The following is a 19685-nucleotide window of genomic DNA, read 5'->3' as shown; positions in this document are numbered from 1 at the left end:
TAACTCTGGAAATGGATGATAGGAAATGCTCTGCATTTTTCTCTTAACTGATTAGGTACCTTGGTGGTTCGGGATGTGGGGATGGGAAGAGTGCAGATAGCACTCTGTGTTTCTGCATCTGCTGGCTGTGTTGTGTCTGTTGGAAGCTTTTCCTCAAGCCCAGAAAGTTAAATTACTTTTGGTGCAACCAGAGTTTTGCTTGATACAGAAACTCAGTGTGTAGTCAGTGACTTTCAACGAGATTTGTTCTTTTTGTTTAGTCACTCAGTCGTGTCTGACTCTTTTGTGACCCTAGGATTGTAGCCCACCAGGCTCCTCTGTCCATGGGATTTTTCCCAGCAAGAATAGTGGAGTGGGTTGCCATTTCCATCTCCAGGGGATCTTCCCAACCCAGGGACTGAACCCACGTCTCTTGCATCTTCTGCATTGGCAGGCAGATTCTTTTCCACTGAGCTACCTGGGAAGCCCTTGAACAAGACACTACCTAGCAAAAGGGGAAATCTGGCAACCACACTTGTCAGTGGGTCACAGATGGCCTAGTAGTGTGTGATAGAATGTTTCTATCTTCGCATATCTGTGAGTCCCAGGAGGCCAGTTTCCCATTAACTCACCATTATCAGAGAGGATTCATCAAGGGCATGTGGCACGTGGCAGGAAGCTGAAGGAGAGACCCATAGAAGCGTCCTGGTCACCATGGAGTATGAAATTGAAGTGCAGAGCTGTAGATACATCCATACAGGTAATACAGAACATTATGTTAACTGAAGCCCTGAGTGGAAGGTAAAGGCTTAAAAACAGGCCCAGAATAAATACATTGTTTAGGTACAAAGATAGGGCTTGTAAGAATCCAGAAAAATTAGGGTGGAGAAACAATAAAGAGTGGGGGAAATAATTTTTGCAATTTCCAAACCCAAATGGAATAGGGTACAAAAGTTTAATCCATTTCTTTAATCCACTTGGGAAGGCTAGAGTGATTCCTGAAATGGGAAAAAGGATAAATTAGGAGGGCTTCTCAGGTGGCGCTAGTGGTAAAGAACTAGCCTGCCATTGCCAGAGACATAAGCGACTTGGGTTCAACCCCTGGGTCGGGAAGATCCCCTGGAGGAAGAAATGACTACCCACTCCAGTATTTTTGCCTGGAGAATCCATGGACAGAGAAGCCTGGTGGACTACAGTCCATAGGGTCACAAAAAGGCAGATATGACTGAAGCAACTTAGCATGCAAGCACGTGGTAGTGACGGACAGTTCCCATATACTGCTTTGAAGGTGAAACTGGAGCCAGAATCCAGAGGGGCTTTAAACAAGAGGAGCTGAACTCCAGGATGAAGATGGGAGAGATGGGGAGAGGATGATGTCTTTCGGTGAGAAGGTCATTAGAGGTTGCATTTTGAATTTGGCCAGCTCTCGGAAGAGAGGCCTTAACTTACGTCCAGAGTCTATGAAAACTGGGGTGGCCTAACGCTTCCCTTGGCTGCTGAGAAGGGAGAGAAAAAGTTGGCATAGTCTGGGGGCTTCCAGGATGACCCCTGGCTCTTTCAGGCTGCCTTCTGTGGGGTTGCCCACCAGCCAGCTGCTTAGCTGTACTTAATTTCCTCGGCAACTACTTGAATTTTGTGCAATTATTTGAACATTTTTATTGGACTTTCCTCCTATTTCATGGAGATAAATGGAAAAATGAGTCTTGAAATGGATAACCATAAATCTTAATATAAGTGAGAGAAAGATGGAAATCTGTGGACATGCTGAAACAGCAATTCTTTAGCTTCATCGGACGAGGTTATTACACGTTCAACTGTTAAAGAAGGAACATGTACATACCAAATGCTGCAAATATAGCACCTGAAGATGAGCTCCAAAAATGAGGTGTAATTAGGGATTTTATCATCTAATGCTCTATAGAAACAGAACTCCCCCTTATAACACCTCAGTGTCTTGTTCCACATGCGTATGTGTTTTTGGAAACCCATTATGGATGAAATTGGGTGACTAGGCTGGGAATGGCAGGAGACGGGTTTAGGGAACCAGTGTGAGAAGGGATGGAAGACAGAACTAGATGCTGGACACATGAAAACATCTAGCACTTCAGTGGCCTGAGAAGTAAAGACTGAGGTGGGAAGGCTAAAGAGTATTATTAGACTTGGAAAGCAGCAGGGGGCCTTTCTCGGAGGCTGTTCTACAACTTAAAGGAAGACAAAAATAACCATCATAGTAACAAAAGCCAATATTTTCCAACATTTATGTGTCAGGCATTGTTCTAAGCTGTTGGTTCTCAAAAAGTGTGGTCCTCAGACCTGCGTTTTCAGCATCACCTGAGAAAGTGTCAGATAAACAAATCCTCCGGCCCCTCCTCAGACGAACTGAATCAGAAACTGTGGGGTCCGGCCCAGCAGTCTGTGTTTTAGCAAGTCCTCGGTGATTCTCGTGTGCGCTCAAGTCTTGAGACCTGATCTGAGAGCCGTTCCTGCACTAAGTCATGTGGTCCTCCTGACAGAGGATGAGAACATTTTCATTGTTATTGTTTAGCACGTATTGCAGCTGAACCTGGGGAAAGAGAGGTTATCCACTATCATTCAGCTTGTAAAAGACAGCGTGCATGCTAAGCCGCTTCAGTTGTGTCTGACTTTTTGTGACCCTATGGACTGTAGCCCGCCAGGCTCCTCTGTCCATGAATTTTCCAGCAAGAATACTGGAGTGGGTTGCCATGCCCTCCTCCAGGGGATCTTTCCGACTCAGGGATCATACCCTGTGTCTATTATATCTCTTGCATTGGCAGGCTGGTTCTCTACCACTAGCTCCACCTGGGAGGCCCAGTAAAAGGTAGAGCATAGATCAAACCCAGGCCATCTGGCCACGGGAAAAAATCTTTTGGATTATATAATTTAAGTGTTAAAAATGCCCTGGAGACATCCCCTGAAAAACCCCAGAGAAGAAAAATTTCAATGCTCTTAAATTTTATATTTTTCGGTATCTAGCAAAACAAACATGGGACTGTTTTCCTGCTTCCTCAAAAAATAACTTGAAAAAAGCCCTAATTCACCCTTTCAGTGAATTTTTACCAGCAAAATGATGCTAAATGAAGAATTAGCATTTGTACCAAGTTTTAAATTGTCTTCAGTCTCCCATCTGGGGCTTTCGCTCTGGTCTCATCACTCCTACACATTGGTTTATTAAGAACTCTCTGGGCCTGGGGGTGAGTTTTGTTTATAAGACTTTTTATTGCTTATCTAGGAAGACATCCAGGTTCACAGGAAATGTAGACATCCTTAGAGATGATGGCTGTACTTTCAAAGTCACAAAAGGGGAAAAAAATGGAGGTGACCCATGAATCCATCATCGGCTTGATGCCAACGACAACAACCTCTGTAGACGTTGCTGTTGCTGGAAACAAATGCGTTAATGGAAACAATTGGTTAATACAAGTTCTTGGTAGGCAGAGTGACATCCTGCCAAATCCTTCTGGGGTAGGAAAGAATGTCTTATCTGGAAATAGGATCCATCTGGGAGCCAGGTGTGTGCCTTGCTGGATATAGAATGGGGTTGGGAAGATCCCTTGGAGGAGGGCACGGCAACCCACTCTAGTATTCTTGCTTGGAGAATCCCATGGACAGAGGAACCTGGCTATAGTCCATGGAGTCGCAGAGTTGGACACGACTGAAGAGACTTAGCACAGCGGAGAGGGAAGCCCCAGGAAAGCCCTTTTGGAGAGGCAGAAGTTGAGAAGCTGTAGCAGGATTGGGCAGCAGCAATGACCCAGACGAATGAAAGTTTTGGTGGCACCTAGTTACGTAGCCTGAAATCGCCAAGCCAACCTCCCCACCGTATCTGAACCAGATGCATCGCATCTATTTTCCTTTGTGGGCAAGGGCATTAAAAATCTCTCCAACTGACTGGGCAGAAGAGTGTGATGCCTAAAAACACCAGCCTTTCTGCCGGGAAGGTCTGAATCCCAGTCCTTGCCAGAACATTTTCTGGCTGTGTGACTGTAGGCATGTTACCTAGCCTCTCTGAAACTCAGTTTTCTCAGTGATAATCTAGCTGTAATCATGAAGGCAATGGCACCCCGCTCCAGTACTCTTGCCTGGAAAATTCCATGGACGGAGGAGCCTGGTGGGCTGCAGTCCATGGGGTCGCTAAGAGTCGGACACGACTGAGCGACTTCACTTTCGCTTTTCACTTTCATGCATTGGAGAAGGAAATGGCAACCACTCCAGTGTTCTTGCCTGGAGAATCCCAGGGACGGGGGAGCCTGGTGGGCTGCCGTCTATGGGGTCGCACAGAGTCAGACACAAGTGAAGCGACTTAGCAGCAGCAGTAATCACAGTACCTACTTCAAAAGATTGTTGCCAGTTACTATAGGAGATGACATATATCAAGTGCTTTGTATAATACAAACTGAGCCATCAAGGAATGATAGCTGTTCACCTTAGTATTTTCTTTTTTTATCATCATTGCTGAAGTAAAACAGAGTCATATGCTGGGGGAAAGATTTGGGCTTTGGATTCCAACCAACCTGAATGCAAATTCTGGTCTCACATTTGCTAGTTGCTTCTCTGAACCTCAGGGCTTCCCTGATAGCTCAGTTGGTAAAGAATTCGCGTGCAATGCAGGAGACCGTATTTTGATTCCAGGGTCGGAAAGATCTGCTGGTGAAGGGATAGGCTATTCACTCCAGTATTCTTGGGCTTCTCTTGTGGCTTAGCTGGTAAAGAATCCACTTGCAGTGCGGGAGATCTGGGTTCAATCCCTGGGTTGGGAAGATCCCCTGGAGAACGGAAAGGCTATCCACTCCAATATTCTGGCCTGGAGAATGCCATGGACTGTTTAGTCCATGGGGTCGCAAAGAGTTAGACACGACAGAGTGACTTTCACTTTCACTTCTCCGATCCTCAGTTTCTTCTTCTGTATAAAGGGCCTCAGTTTGTGGCAACGGTAAAGTGAGATCACGCATTCTAAGGGTACAATACAGAGCCTAACAAAGAGTAAAAACCAGTGTTATCCCTCCTGTCATCCTTTCTGTTCTTACTGTCATCATCACTGCTAAAGCACCAGAAGCAGTGGATGGTTAGCAGCCTTAAGCATTTACAGAGCTCCTACCCTGTGTGGGAGTAGCATCATTCACCCCAACTCCTAGCTCGTTGGTTCTTCATTTTCCGGAGCCCTTCTGGCCGGGCCAGGGAGCATCCCTGCCGTCGTCACAGGCCCACTCTCTCCTCTGTCCTCCCCAGCTCCTTCTGCCCACTCTCCAGGATTACCCAGGATGAGCTCAATCTTTTCAACCCACTGAAGACTGCATAGTTTTGATACTTTTCCACAGACACCCTTGTGTTTTGTTTTGTTGCGTTTTTTTTCCCTGGAGCCTTGTTTTTCCGCTGGCAGCCCATTTTCAACATCTTCATAAACACAGGTCAGCTGTTTTTTGTTTTTTTTTTTTCCCTTCTGGATCCTCTGCCACTTCATTAGAGGGCTATATATTCCCCGTCCAAGTTCATTTATGGGGGCTGCATTAAGTAACAACTGGCCCATTTCCTAGGCGGCTGCTATTGAATATAACTGGTTCTTTGGCTCAAAGCCTTTGGGTTGGGAGGTGATGGGGTTGGTGCCACTGGGCAGGGAGTGCAACAAGAGGAAAGTCAGGATCCTCTCCAGCTCTGCTCCCGTACATTTTCTCAGCACCTTCTAGAGTCAGGTGTTTATCTGGGGCTGGGAATACTGGCAGGTGAGGCCAGGGAGAACAGACGCTTAGAAAGACAGGATAGCTCTCTGAATCCAGGCTGTTTTTCTCTTTTTTCTTTAAGTCTCAGCCGTTTTAAGCTGCACAGATGTCCAGTTGGTGTGTCCTTGGGTGCAGTGATCAGCAGACAGGGTGGCCTTCGTCATTAGCAGGTGCAGAATGCAAATGTGGTTGCTACCGGGGCGTGGAAGGCACTTCCCTTCCCATGGACCTGCAGCTGCCACCCACCATGGACAGGGGACCCCCAAGAGTTATAACCTTCACAGTCTCGGTACATAGATCAGGGGTGGTCAAGAGGTCCCCACTGAGTCACCAGCACTCGAGCCAGAGCTCTGCCAGCCCAGGGCAGGGAGGTCTGCCGCCTGGCTTTCTGCAAGATGCTGCAAGGCACCAGGCCTGGGCCCCCACCGACGCGACCCTATCATCGCCTTAGGAGTAGGACGGCAGCAGGGGTGGGGCAGGGCGGGGGAGATTGGCAGGGCAGGGAGCAGCAGGGGTGGGGAGCAGGGACCTAAAAACCCCTCCTGGGGCGGCTGTAGGAGACAAGACCACAAGTGAGCTGAAGTCAAGCCCCTGGGGTGAGCTCCATTGCCCCGTCAGCCTTCTCTTTTAAAAAAACAGATTTAAAAAATAAAAATATTACAAAGTGAGGAAGGCAACTGCAGAGCACAAGTCCTTTCAAAGCACTGGGACCTTAGGATTACAGGGCCCTTTGGATCAAAGGGGGCCTGGTTGATTACAGTTCCCAGGAGAGCAAGTGATTGGCTCAGTTTGAGACTCAGGTGGGTCAGAAGGTGGGCATCCGACCAATCAGCATAGCCGGAGATGCAGGCTGGATTCAAAGGGCTCAAGCATGCAAGAGGGGGCTGAGTGCCACTGAGTAGGTGGCGGGCGACTCTCCAGAGAGGTGGGGCTGAGGGCCAGGCTAGCCCAAAAGATCCCGAATTCACTTAGCACGTGCCAAATAAAAGATGGAGATTGTACTTCTAGCTGCAGTTTATTCAACTGTAAAATAAGAGCAAAATCTACAAAGCCTAGGAGTAAAAATGCTTTCTTTAAGATGCTTTTGAAAGGTGCTTTAGCTTTCTGGAAAATGGGTCCAACCTAAAAAATTATTGAAACTGTGTGTGACCATTTGATTTGGACCACAGGGCTGGGGAGAGGTGAAAATGACTAGATGATTCTGAAGGCCCCTTTTCACCTCAGGTTTTTGTTAACTCTTATTTTAATCTAAGCTACAGAATTTCTATGCTATGTATCATGAGAAATTTAACAAGAATGTTTTCTTTTCCATTTCTTCCATAATACACAAATGACTTCCTTAGTTTAAAAAAAATTTCCCCCAAATGTCTCCTTGTAGGGGGAGGACCTGGAAAAGAGCAGGAAGGAGAGCCTATGCCATTTTTTAAAGTTTGTCTAGTAAGATGCAAAGTAGTTTTCATCAAAGGAAGAAAATGCCATTTGTAAAATAAGAGCAAAATGTACAAATGCCTAAGGGTATTAGAATTTTGGCTTCCCAGATGGCTCAGTGGTAAAGAATCCACCTGCCAACGCAGGAGCCCAGGAGACTTGGGTTCAATCCCTAGGTTGGGAGGATTCCCTGGAGGAGGAAATGGCAACTCATTCCAGTATTTATGCTTGGAAAATTATATGGACAGAGAAGCCTAGTGGGCTACAGTCACTATGAGTAGGACACGACTGAGCATACAGCCTATTGCATACTAGAATTTTAGGGACTTACGTCACTCTCTCTCTTCTTAAAAACATTCTTTCTTACCTTAATTTCTTAAAAGCAAAAAATGGTCTGTAACATCCAAACAGGCTATATGTACTCAGTGAATATTTATTAGCTTCTACCATGTTTTAAGCATTGTTCTCCAAGCCAGGTAACCTAAATTACATGGTCCTCACCCCTAAGAACCTAAAATCCTGACACATGGGATATACTGATTCATGATATAACCTGGACTAGGCTTTTATTTCTCTCGGTGCCTTAGACACCCCCCACCTTTAAAATGTAAGTAATTACAGTGCAGGAACATAACTATGAAACCTGCATCACAGGGAGGAGTCTCTCGGGCATTTGGAGGTAAATCTCAGAAACTTGAAATTAAAGGGGATTTGTGGCTATTTTGGAAGAAGGCTGGGGTACCCGTGTTGGCAATGGAGGCAGTGATGGAGAGCAAGGCATCAGGACTCCTCACAAAGAGCACCTGGGGACCTCCTAAGACATCCTCTGGGCCAGTGAAAGGGACCAGGGCTCAGACTTCAGGCCTGAATTGGGATTTTTGCTCAGAGCCATTTGGTGGGGGTTGGTTACATCTGGAAACACCTGTGCCATCCATTCCTGCCCAGCTAAGGTGGCACAAAGTCCTGATTGTGATCATCTCAGTGGTGCTGTGGTGTTTTTCTTGCTTCTGGGATTCGTGTGCTTGGTGGAAGGCAGAGGACACAGACTTTCACCGTCATTACTTGTCTGTTCCATCATTCCTAGGAAAGGAATTGATCTTTTTCCCTTTAACAGAGTTGCTGGACTCCCATAGGATGTCACTGTAACTTTGAGTTGGGACTCCATCTTGAAACTAAATGATGGCTAATTACTTTTCAAATTAGGTTATAGCTTGGAAATTTTAATTGGGTCTCTAAAATCCCATATATATGTATTAGTCACAGGAATGTGATAGTGCTTTTGATAAACTACTTTAATATGTTTGATGTAGGTCCATTCATTATTGAATCTCTTTACCCACCTGTCCTTTCGTGAAGATAGTTGGGTTAAGAGAGCAACTATATTGCCAGTCCAGGTTCGATGCACGATACTGGATGCTTGGGGCTGGTGCACTGGGACGACCCAGAGGGATGGTGTGGGGAGGGAGGAGGGAGAAGGGTTCAGGATGGGGAACACATGTATACCTGTGACGGATTCATTTTGATATTTGGCAAAACTAATACAATTATGTAAAGTGTAAAAATAAAATAAAATTTAAAAATTAAAAAAAAAGAGAGAACAACTATTGTTGTCACTGCCCATTACCATTGATTACTGTGTGTGTATGTGTGTGCGCGTGTGCGTGTGTATTTAATCTTTTGGCTGTGCCACACATCATGTGGAATCTTAGTTCCCCAACCAGGGATCGAACCCACGCCCACAGCATTGGCAGCTTGGAGTCTTAACCATTGGACCACCAGGGAAGTCCCTGTGTGTATTTTTATAATATTATAAGAACTTTATGATATTGCTGGTGTGATGCTATTTTACAGATGAGGGGCTCAGGACTCAGGAAAGGAAGCCCAAGATCACACAGCTAGAAAGTGGCTGAGCTGGACTTGAACACCTGTCTGATCTTTCCTCTCACCATCATGGTAACAGGGTTTTAGGGTTTTCTAAAGGAGAACACTAAGAAATGCATAGGTTTTTGATAGGGTATATACCACTGTGGCGGAGAAGGCAATGGCACCCCACTCCAGTCCTCTTGCCTGGAAAATCCCATGGACAGAGGAGCCTGATAGGCTGCAGTCCATGGGGTCGCTAGGAGTCGGATACGACTCAGCGACTTCACTTTCACTTTTCACTTTCATGCATTGGAGAAGGAAATGGCAACCCACTCCAGTGTTCTTGCCTGGAGAATCCCAGGGACGGGGGAGCCTGGTGGGCTGCCGTCTATGGGGTCGCACAGAGTCAGACATAACTGAAGCGACTTAGCAGCAGCAGCAGCATACCACTGTGGATCCCCCACACCATAAGCATAGGCCTTTGATCATCTAAAGATGTGAGGTAAGTGGTGAGGCATCTCTGAGATTCTGTGACCTTTGGAAAAGCTGCCTGCGTTGTGTGGGACCAGCTGTAGCCTTTTGAGGGAAGAAGGGGATCTGGGTGGGAAGACCTGCTGGAAGGCAGCAAGGCAGAGTAGAAAGAACATGGCTGGTGGAGCCAGGACGATTGAGTCTGTCTCCTGTGGGCAAGTCTACCCTGACCATCAGTAAAGTCAGGGGGTAATAGCACCAACTTGATCAGATTATTGGGAGGGTCAGAATTAGATGAGACGAAGAATAAATATCCTGTGATATCTGCAAAACACCCAACAGTTGTTAGTTGCAATTGCAAAGGGAGTTCTTACTCTGTTTTCCCACAACTTTCTCATGCACTCACTCACTGAGGGACACACACTCACTGCTGCTTAAAACTTTTCAGGCCGTCTCTTTCATGCCAGCTTGAGAAACCGTCAGTTTTTATAAAAAGTCTATTGTTTCTGCATAATTTCCCATTGCCTCCATGCTCCACTTTCTGAGTTTATATGAAGGGCTCAAAGGACATTGGGTGTCCACCCTAGTCCTTCCAGACAGTCCAGCCAAGCTTGTGGTCACATCTTCCCTGGTTGGAGGGATGGGAATGCCGGTTGGGTTTGGCTTTCGTCTCCTTCGTGACGGACTGTCTCGCTGACTCCTCCCGAAGCCTCAGCCTTCCTAGAGGATCGAAGGCTTCTTCAGCCTGGAGGCATGACAGTGTCCAAGTACCTAGAACTCCATGCCTTCACCCGCCTAGAGTGGACAAGGGTTAGTCACACAGTGAAGTCTTGTGTCCTCTGTTCTCTTTCTGCAGAACCAGCTTCTAGCAAAAGGACTGCTGTTCGTGGAGGAGAAGATCAAGCTGTGTGAAGGCAAGTACAAGGCAGCCCCCGTCTGGTGGGAACTCTGACTCAGCCTTTGATGCTTGGACAGCCGAAATGAGTCTGTCCAAGAGAGGCAGGCTCCAAGCGCGTGAGTCACCCCAGACGCCTCTTCTCCAGCTAGGCGGCAGTGTTTCAGTTTGAGTCACTCCTGGCGGTGCAAGTCAGACTGTTTGAGAAATGAGGGGGAATCAGGGTGGCCTCTTGGGAGACCACCATAAGGGCTGGTTTTCAAAAGATGTATGCCAGGAGTCTCCTTTGAAGGAATACATTATACTGTAGATCCTGTTCCCTCTGGTCTGATCCAGGCTATTTCCTATTGACCTTCGTACTGTTTCTCGGGGCTTCCCTGGTGGATCAGATGGTAAAGAATCTGCCTGCAATGTGGGAGATCTGGGTTCGATCCCTGGGTTGGGACCATCCCCTGGAGAAGGGAATGGCTACCCACTCCAGTATTCTGGCCTACAGAATTCCATGGACAGAGGAGCCTGGCGGGCTACAGTCCATGGGGTCACAAAGAGTCAGACATGACTGAGCAGACTTTCACTGTTTCTTGAGGTCGTATCTGTCAGATGGTCCACTCATTTGAGGGAGACTTAGCAGGCACCCACTCAGTGGGGTAAGATTTAATAAGCAAAGAAAATTTCCCCAGCCTTAAAAGATTCTAGAGTCTAACTGATAGAAAGGCATTGAATGGAGCTGGGAGCTGGAATGAAGACAAGAGTTGGCCAATAGACCCCATGGCGCCACTTATGGTTACTGTCAGCTCCCGTCAACGTGGATCCTGGTTGTAGCTTGCCACCTACTTCTTGGGTGACTTTTGGCAAGTTTCTCATCGCTTTGAGTCTTGGTTTTTCAAATAATGTTTTAAATGATAAAATGGAGGTAGGGATTGTAGGGGATATAGGAGTAGAACCAGCACAGTGCTGTCCCTGGCACATAGTAGGTATGCACACTGGTTCCTTCTTTTTTTTCTACTCCAGCCCAGAGACCTCTACTGTTGATCAAGTTTACTTCTAGATTCAGATGTATCAGGCAGTGGACCATCCCTTTTTCTCTTCCCCTTCTCTGGGAAAGACACTTGTGTCCGTGTCTCCTGGAAAGCCAAAGTAGGAAGAAAAATGAGAAACTGACCCTGGAAAGTCCCAGGGCCTGGCACCCAGTGAGTGCTCACCAAAACTTTGAAAAACCAGAGGTTCAAAATTAACCTCTGTCTACTCAAGAGTTGACTGAACCTGCAGCCTTGTTTCCCTCAAATGCAATTACGTTGAGAGCTTCATGGCCTTTTTGCATTTTGGAGTGGGGCTAGTACCTAGGCGTGAAAGGTGGGTGGCTTCCACGTCTTCGACCACGTTGTTTGTAGGTCATTTGGAGAGTTATTTGAGAGTTATATGCTCCTGGAAATGTGGATAACCAGAGTTATGAATGAGATCCTGAGCAAAACTAGAGATTCAAGGGACCTTAAAAGGGAAAGCTGACGGTCTGTCACCCAGGTGACACTCAACATAACTACATTCAGAGTCAAAACTCAGGCGCAGAGCTTGATAGGAGAAACAAGAGCATCCAAGTTTCTGTGTTTCTGCTCCAAAGCGTGACTGGAGGGCAGTGGCTGGGATGTTCTTGCTGGGTCCCTTCTTGTCCTGCGGTTGGGCGGCAGGGTCCTTTCTGCACAGTGAAGGCGCTCTTACATCTTCAACCAGAACATCTCTACATGTTAATTTTGTATGTTATAACTCCAAGAAAGATTTTATTGGATGAAAGTGTTTTGCTATAAAATCAAGTTTGGAATCTGTCTTATCATTGAATAACCTGTACTTTATCGACCTGACTTATACACGTCCACCCTGACTGATGGCTGCAGAAGGGACAGAGGCAGCCCTTAGCTATGTGGTTCTCTTTCGTAGGGAGAATATTTCTCAGACTTATTCTGTACACCTCTGGTGATCTAAACTTCTGTGGCAATTAGAGGACAGTTTTTAATAAGATAATCATCTAGAAGCTTCCATCCAGACCCCTTTCATCTTTGTAGGGGACTAAGCCCTTGACTTGGGGGCTGTTCTTGGAGGTAGAGTCACTTCCTCCCATTAACTCTTTCCTCCCCAGGCTACTCTGTTTAGCTTGTCTCTCTGATGTTCTTCTCTGAACACTTTCCAAAACCTCCATTCCTCTCTGAAGTTTGCAGCTGACAATTAGACCCAGGTTCCCAGGAGAGGCACCTTCCCATTGCCGGGTTGAATGATGACTACATGTGCCAATGAGTACTCCATCTTGGAGGTGAAGGGGAGAAAGAAGGAGGAGCACTGAGCAGCAGGCTTTCTGTCCTATCTTTCTAGTTGGCAGGGCCTCTGCTTGTCTCTGTGATGGAAGGCTCAGGGTAAGGGCCATCAGTAAAGGAGATGGCATAGCCTTTTCTCCTTTGAGACACTCTCTCCAAGTGTTGGGGTTCATGTTGGCTTTAGGCACCAGCATGACCCAATGTTGCAAACTGTCCTCTTGATTTCCTGACTCCTCCTTGCAGTGAACTAGCAAACCTGCCTTTGAAAAGAGGATGGTGACTGATTGATTCATTCAGACATTTATTGATTATTTATTATGCCAGGTGCTTTGCTAGGTGCTGAGAACACAGTGGTGAGCAAAACTTCATAGAATTACAAATCCTGAAGGTGCTCACAGCCTGTAGTGGAGACATGTATTAATCAAATCACCACCAAATATAAAACTGTAACTGAGACAAGTACTAAGAATACAATCCATAACAGGGGGGTTTGACCAATGGGGGAGACTTCCCTGTGGAAGTGATGCTGGAGTTGAAACTATGAAGAAGATGAACACTTCATCTGTTTACGAAGATAAACTGATGTAGGTTAGGCAAAGAGAGAAGGCAGAGAATAGTCTCGACAAAGGAACTAGCATGTGCAAAAGCCCTGTGGCGTGGAGGGAGGATGGTGAGTGTAAGGGGCTAAAATAAAATTCACTTAGAAGGGGAAGAAGATACAGAAGAAGAAAACAGACTCTCCCCAGCCAGGTTGCCATGGTGTGGTTTTCTTTATCTAAGAGGAAAGGAAAATGTTGGAGCTGACTATTAAGTCCTGCCTGCTCTGTCCTGTCCCGTATTTGGGTTAAAAGGTAACCTCCTTCCACTCACTAGCCTTGGCATTTACAAAAACGTATATACTCAATACTTGCCACTCATTCAATCAAAGATTTCCAAACAGTGAATTACCAATGTGTCTGGCACCATGCTAAGCACTAGAAATAGAAAGGTGAGCAGGAAGACAGGGCCGGTGCCATTACTCCCGTTCTAGTGGAGGAGACAGAGAAGTGAATGAGTGATTCCAACAGAGTGTAATTAGCTCTTGGCTAATTACAAAGGAGAGTAGAGGGTGTTATGGATTTGCATTTTCCCTGGTGTATTTCACTCTGACCTTTTAAAATCGGCACATCTTTGGTCCTGCCAGTTAAAAGTCACGGCTTCATTCTGTTCTCTCTCCCAGCCACTGCTTTTGTTGTCCGTTAAACTAATAGATGGACATCACTAAGTGAATCTTTCAAGATCTGTTCAATGGATCTGGCAATGTATTGCCAGACGCATCTCTCAGTGTTTAATCTCGGCTGACCCAGTTTCCCTGCCTCAGCTGGGCAGAGACAGTGCCCAGTCAGCTCTGCTATCTAGGTCATTAAACAGCAGCCACCGTGCAGACTCCCCTCTGCCAGTGCCCGCCTTTCCTGCAGGTGCAAAAGTTCCTCAAACAGCCTTCCGGTGGTGTTGGGTGACCTGTGTCCATCTAGCCTGGGGGTAGCGCTTGGCCAGGGCTGGGCTTCCTGATCCCGGGGGTGTGGATAGACATGGCGTCAGGAGGTGGCTGTGTTTTGCAGATGACCGTTCAGAGAGTAATGCCTTTCCAGTTACAGTGGGTGCAGGTGATAGTTTCTAAGTCCTCTTTCCATCTTTCTCAAGTGATAGCTCAAATCTAGACTGAAAAACCAGTGTCTTAGTGATTGCCAAAAAAAAAAAAAAAAAGATAATATATAACTGTGCACTTGATCTTGCTGGATTATACTGGCAAGAACATGGGTTCTGGAAGCCCAGCTTGGTCTTCTATCTGTGTTCCTTTGAGCCCCAGATACCTGGCATGTCTGAGCTGTAAAAGCAGGGTAATAGCATCCATTCATGAGATTGCTTATAGATAATAGTCTAGCACAGGGCCTGATCATGTTGTAACCATTCTCATGATGATTGCAATTATTGTGTGCTTTTCAAAATTCAGCTTCCTTTTGTGGACTAAGGGAGAGAAGGCATATTTGCATATATCTTCCCATCTAATTCCATGTTTACTGTAGTAACACTCAGAGATCCAATATAGCTACTGAGCTTTCCCCCACAACACCCCGCCTGTGCTCCATTGGACTAGGAACTGCCTCCCAGCCACTCCTGTGAGTAATGACCACATTCTTTTCTTTCTTTCTCCCCTCCCATCTTCTCGCCCTCGTGTAGGTGAAAATCGCATTGAGGTTCTGGCTGAAGTCTGGGACCACTTCTTCACTGAGACTCTCCCCACCCTGCAGGCCATATTCTATCCAGTTCAGGTCAGTCTCACTGGGGAACGATCTCCTGCCGGCCTGGACAGTCTGTCTTACTCCCTGACCGGTGCCCCCTGGGGCCTGCCAGCGAATGGGGGAAAACCAGGAGCCTGGGCACTGCCCGAGTTGGATCAGGACCTCGGACATCTTTGGAAGGCACTCTGTTCTATATTTAGCATCTAACCTCAAGCAGCAAACAGTGCCTGCATACCTAGCAATTTGTAGGCTCTCCTTTCCCTCTTGGTTTTGAGTATGTCTGTATCTTGTTAGAGTGGTTTGTTTCTTCTTACTTTTCAGAAATAAGGGAAGATGGGGGAAGGAGACTTTTTTCCCTTTTCTTTCCTTTTTTCCCCTCCCCACTTTCTTTGAAGCACAGTTGTCCGGTAAGTTTCCTGTGACTCCCAAGTTCCGGGAAAGGAGTAGTGTTCCTTGCTCTCCATAAGCGATTTCCTGAAGACAATAAGGCCCATGATGTAGCAGAAAGAACTTCGGACTGGGAATCTGTAGTTGAGTGTGGGCAAACTCATTTCCCTTCTCTGAGCATGGATCCGTTTCATCTCCTGCAGAATGAGGAATTTAGAGTACGAGATGAACAGCATCTCTTACGCTTCTTATTCTGCGAGCTCAGCTCATTTCTACCGCGTGCTGGGTTCCCTCTACCCTCCTGCAGGGGCCAAGAACAGGATTGGTCAGTGCCTGGTGAGAATGGACACGCCCTCAGGCAGACTGACCAATAGATGTTCTTCTCCAAAGTGTACGTGTCTGTCATAGGCTTCCGTTGCTGTGTGCTCACAGTAGCTCTTCCCGTTGGGGTTACGGCTTCGCATGCAATCAGGTTAGATTAGGTGTGAAGCCATTGGTAGGAATTACCTTGTACCAGGGGTAAGGGCCCACGGGCTTTGTTTGCTCTGAATGCTGTTTTAAAGGAATTCTGGATTCTTTTAAATACACGTCAAATATTTTAAAATCGGGAGATACGCCTTCAGAGTCCCTTTTTCCAATTCCAATTTGCCCCTGACAATTCCGGTAGAAGCGTGTGGCCTGCAGCCCACTGCTCTTTTCATCCCATCCCTGCTCCCCGCTGCGCCCCCATGAGAGGATTTATAGCTTTTCTGTGGATGGCTCACCCTCTGTGTCCACAGACTTGTCCCTTCGCTGCGATACTCACTCCTCGGCCAGCAGTGGGTCTTAGGACGACACGCCTGGGAGGCAGGGTTGCCAGATAACACAAATTGACCTGCAGGATGCCTAGTTAAATTTCAGGTAAACAATAAACAATGCAATATTTGGGACATACTTATACTAGAAAGTTATTCAAATGTAACTGGACAGCCTCTGGTTTATTTGGCAGCCCTACTGGAGAAGGGGTGTAGACCTAGGTCCTTCTTAAGACTGTGTCGGCAGGGAATTCCAAGATATAGATACCCAGATGGGTTTTTTCTTTTTCACCATGCTTCGAGGCATGCAGGATCTTAGTTCCTTGACCAGGGGACCAGGGATCAAACCCTCACCCCCTGCAGTGGAAGCTCAGAGACTTAATCATTGGACTGCCAGGGAATTCCCCCCTAGATGGAGTTAGAATGGGGAGTGAGGAAGCTGAGTGGGCTTGGCCCTGGTATTGGAGGGTCAAGAAGGGCTCCCTTAGCCCCAGATTCAGGCAGGAGCCCAGTTGTGTGGATCTGAGGATGACACTGTCCTGCTTCTCTTAAAAAATTGTAAGATCTGGGACTTCCTTGGTAGTCCAGAGGCTAAGACCCCATGCTCCCAGTGCAGGGGAGCCAGCGTTCAGTCCCTGGTCAGGAAACTAGATCCCTCATGCCGCAACTAAGTGTTCACATGTCACAACTGAAGATCCCCGCATGCAGCGATGAAGAGTGAAGATTGTGCATGCTGTAACTAAGACCCAGAGCAGCTAAGTAATTAAGTAAAAAAAAAATTTTTTTTTTAAGAAAAACTGTAAGATGTGGCAACATATGCTGTTGCCCCATCCACCTTGCCCACCCACAATTTCCCAAGTGCTGCTGCTGATACAGATACCCCACTTGGAGAACCCCTGGGCTCTTACTACTGGTAATAACACCCTCGGGGTGTCTGTTAGTCTAGACACTAACTTGCTGTGTAAGTGTCTGCGTGAGACCTGCTTCCTCACTGGATAAAGGTGTTTGAGTGCCCGCTGTATTCAAGGGTGTGGAAACTTGCCTGCCTTTTTCTGTCTTGTAGAGTGAATGGAGTCCTGGAGAGGAAGCAAGGGCACAGACACCTATGAGATAGGCAGTCAGTACCAACTGCTAAGATGTGGTGCAAAGAATAGAAATTGTAGGACCTTGGGAAAGGTGGGGGGACCACCACCATTGGGGGTGGCCAGGGAAGGCAATCAAGAAGGAGTGGTTAGGGATTTCCCTGGTGGTCTGTGGTTAAGACTCCATGCTTCCACTCCAGGGGCATGGGTTTGATCTCTGGTCAGGGGACTAAGATCCTGTGTGTTTCAAGCAGCCAAAAAAAAAAAGAACTTAGAACTAAAGAAAAAAAATTTAAGAGAAGAAATGGTTAAACTGAGCCTGTGAGGTGTGGGTGGGGTGTATCTCTTGGGACTGGAGAGTAGGGGGCTGTGAGAATGGCAAAACCACTCTTGCCCGTGTTTCTCTAAACCCTAAGGAGTTACAGGAAGTGCAAAACTTCCTTAAGCCTTGACCAACTTGAGGAATGGGAGGCCACATCCCTTTGGGAGGATACCCTGATGATATCTCATCTTCTCTAAGACCAGCCAATTTGGGGTTTGTGCTGTGTACACATGTGCAAAGGAGTGTCTGGGAATGGGCCCTCCTTTCCCTTTCTGTTTTGGGAAACTTTAGGAGCTCTAGAATAAAATACTTTATCTTTGAGATCCAGCTCTACTTTGGGTAAATTCCTGTCAGTCTGGGTATAGGGTTGTTTTTCTGTGGATTGGGTTTTATTATGATATCTGTCTCAGACGTGGTCATGAGGATTAAATGTGCCATTTATATCTAGCATATTGAGAGTCAAGCCCAGCACATGGTCAGAGGTAAGGGTCTGACTTAGCCTTCCTAAGATAAGGATCAGCTCTTACAATAATCAGTCACTATTTTCATCCTCAGCCCCTATCTACGTGGTTGAACAAATCCTTTTCTTCTACATCTTCAGTGATTTTTCTTCCTATGTTACTTGCATTGGCAGAAGAGTCTTAACAGGTCCTATATTTCCTTCTTTGCCTGGCATATGATAGGTCCACAAATATTGAATGGCTGAAGCTGAGGACACAGCCTTGAGTGTAGGGAGGCGCTGTCTGTCTTTCCTCTTGTTTCCTCCTCGTCCTCCTTCCTGACCACTCACAGCACAGCACGACCCTCAATATATGTGTCTTGTGTCACCTTTGCGTCATTTAGGCAGGTTGAGTCACACCGTACTTTTTTTATTGACATATAATTGATTCACAGTATTAGTTTACAATGATACAATATTGGTTTGCAATACCATGATTCAGTGTTTTTATAGAGTGTACTCCATTTAAAGTTATTGTAAGATATCGGCTATATTCCCTGTACAATATATCCTTGTAGCTTATTTATTTTATACCTAGTAGTTTGTACCTGTCCATCCTCTAGCCCTGTGTTACCCCTGCCCCCTTCCCTCTCCTCACTAGTAACCACTAGTTTATTCCCTGTGAGTCTGTTTCTGTTTTGTTATATTCATTAGTTTGTTTTGTAAGTGATAAGGTACAGCATTTGTCTTTATCTGTCTGACTGATTTCACCTAGCATAAATACCCTCCAGATTTATCCTTGTTGTTGCAAATGGCAAAATTCCATTCTTTTTATGGCTAAGTAGTGATGAAAGTGAAAGTGGAGAGTGAAAAAGTTGGCTTAAAGCTCAACATTCAGAAAACGAAGATCATGGCACCTGGTCCCATCACTTCATGGGAAATAGATGGGGAAACAGTGGAAACAGTGTCAGACTTTTATTTTTTTGGGCTCCAGAATCACTGCAGATGGTGACTGCAGCCATGAAATTAAAAGACGCTTACTCCTTGGAAGGAAAGTTATGACCAACCTAGACAGCATATTGAGAAGCAGAGACGTTACTTTGCCAACGAAGGTCCATCTAGTCAAGGCTATGGTTTTTCCAGTGGTCATGTATGGATGCGAGAGTTGGACTGTGAAGACAGCTGAGCGCCAAAGAATTGATGCTTTTGAACTGTGGTGTTGGAGAAGACTCTTGAGAGTCCCTTGGACTGCAAGGAGATCCAACCAGTCCATTCTGAAGGAGATCAGCCCTGGGTGTTCTTTGGAAGGAATGATGCTAAAGCTGAAACTCTGGTACTTTGGCCACCTCATGTGAAGAGTTGACTCATTGGAAAAGACTGTGATGCTGGTAGGGATTGGGGGCAGGAGGAGAAGGGGACGACAGAGGATGAGATGGCTGGATGGCATTACTGACTCGATGCACGTGAGTCTCAGTGAACTCCAGGAGTTGGTGATGGACAGGGAGGCCTGGCGTGCTGCGATTCATGGGGTCGCAAAGAGTTGGACATGACTGAGCGACTGAACTGAACTGAGTGTTCCAGTGTGTGTGTGTGTGTGTGTGCACAGCTTCTTTATCCAGCCATCTGCCTAGGGGCATTTAGGCTGTTTCCATGTCTCAGCTATTATAAATAACGCTGCTATGAACATTGGGGTGCATGGATCTTT

At 46.4% G+C, this 19685-nt stretch overlaps 1 protein-coding gene across 12 annotated transcripts in view; it reads left to right on the top strand.

Annotated features, from left to right (window-relative positions):
* The window catches only part of PRR5L (proline rich 5 like), an 80595-nt gene that overhangs the window by 45382 nt on the left and 15528 nt on the right, over positions 1 to 19685 (top strand). For all 12 annotated transcript variants that reach the window (XM_045163053.1, XM_045163050.1, XM_045163052.1 and 9 more), the window contains 2 exons: positions 10333 to 10390; positions 14895 to 14986. In XM_045163053.1, the coding sequence (XP_045018988.1) occupies positions 10333 to 10390; positions 14895 to 14986 (150 nt within the window). The remainder of the gene's footprint in view (positions 1 to 10332; positions 10391 to 14894; positions 14987 to 19685) is intronic.

The sequence above is a fragment of the Bubalus bubalis genome, chromosome 16, assembly GCF_019923935.1.
Source record: "Bubalus bubalis isolate 160015118507 breed Murrah chromosome 16, NDDB_SH_1, whole genome shotgun sequence".
NCBI lineage: Eukaryota > Metazoa > Chordata > Mammalia > Artiodactyla > Bovidae > Bubalus > Bubalus bubalis.
The sequence above is the reverse complement of the archived record's forward strand: the minus strand, read 5'-3'. Positions and strand labels throughout refer to the sequence as shown.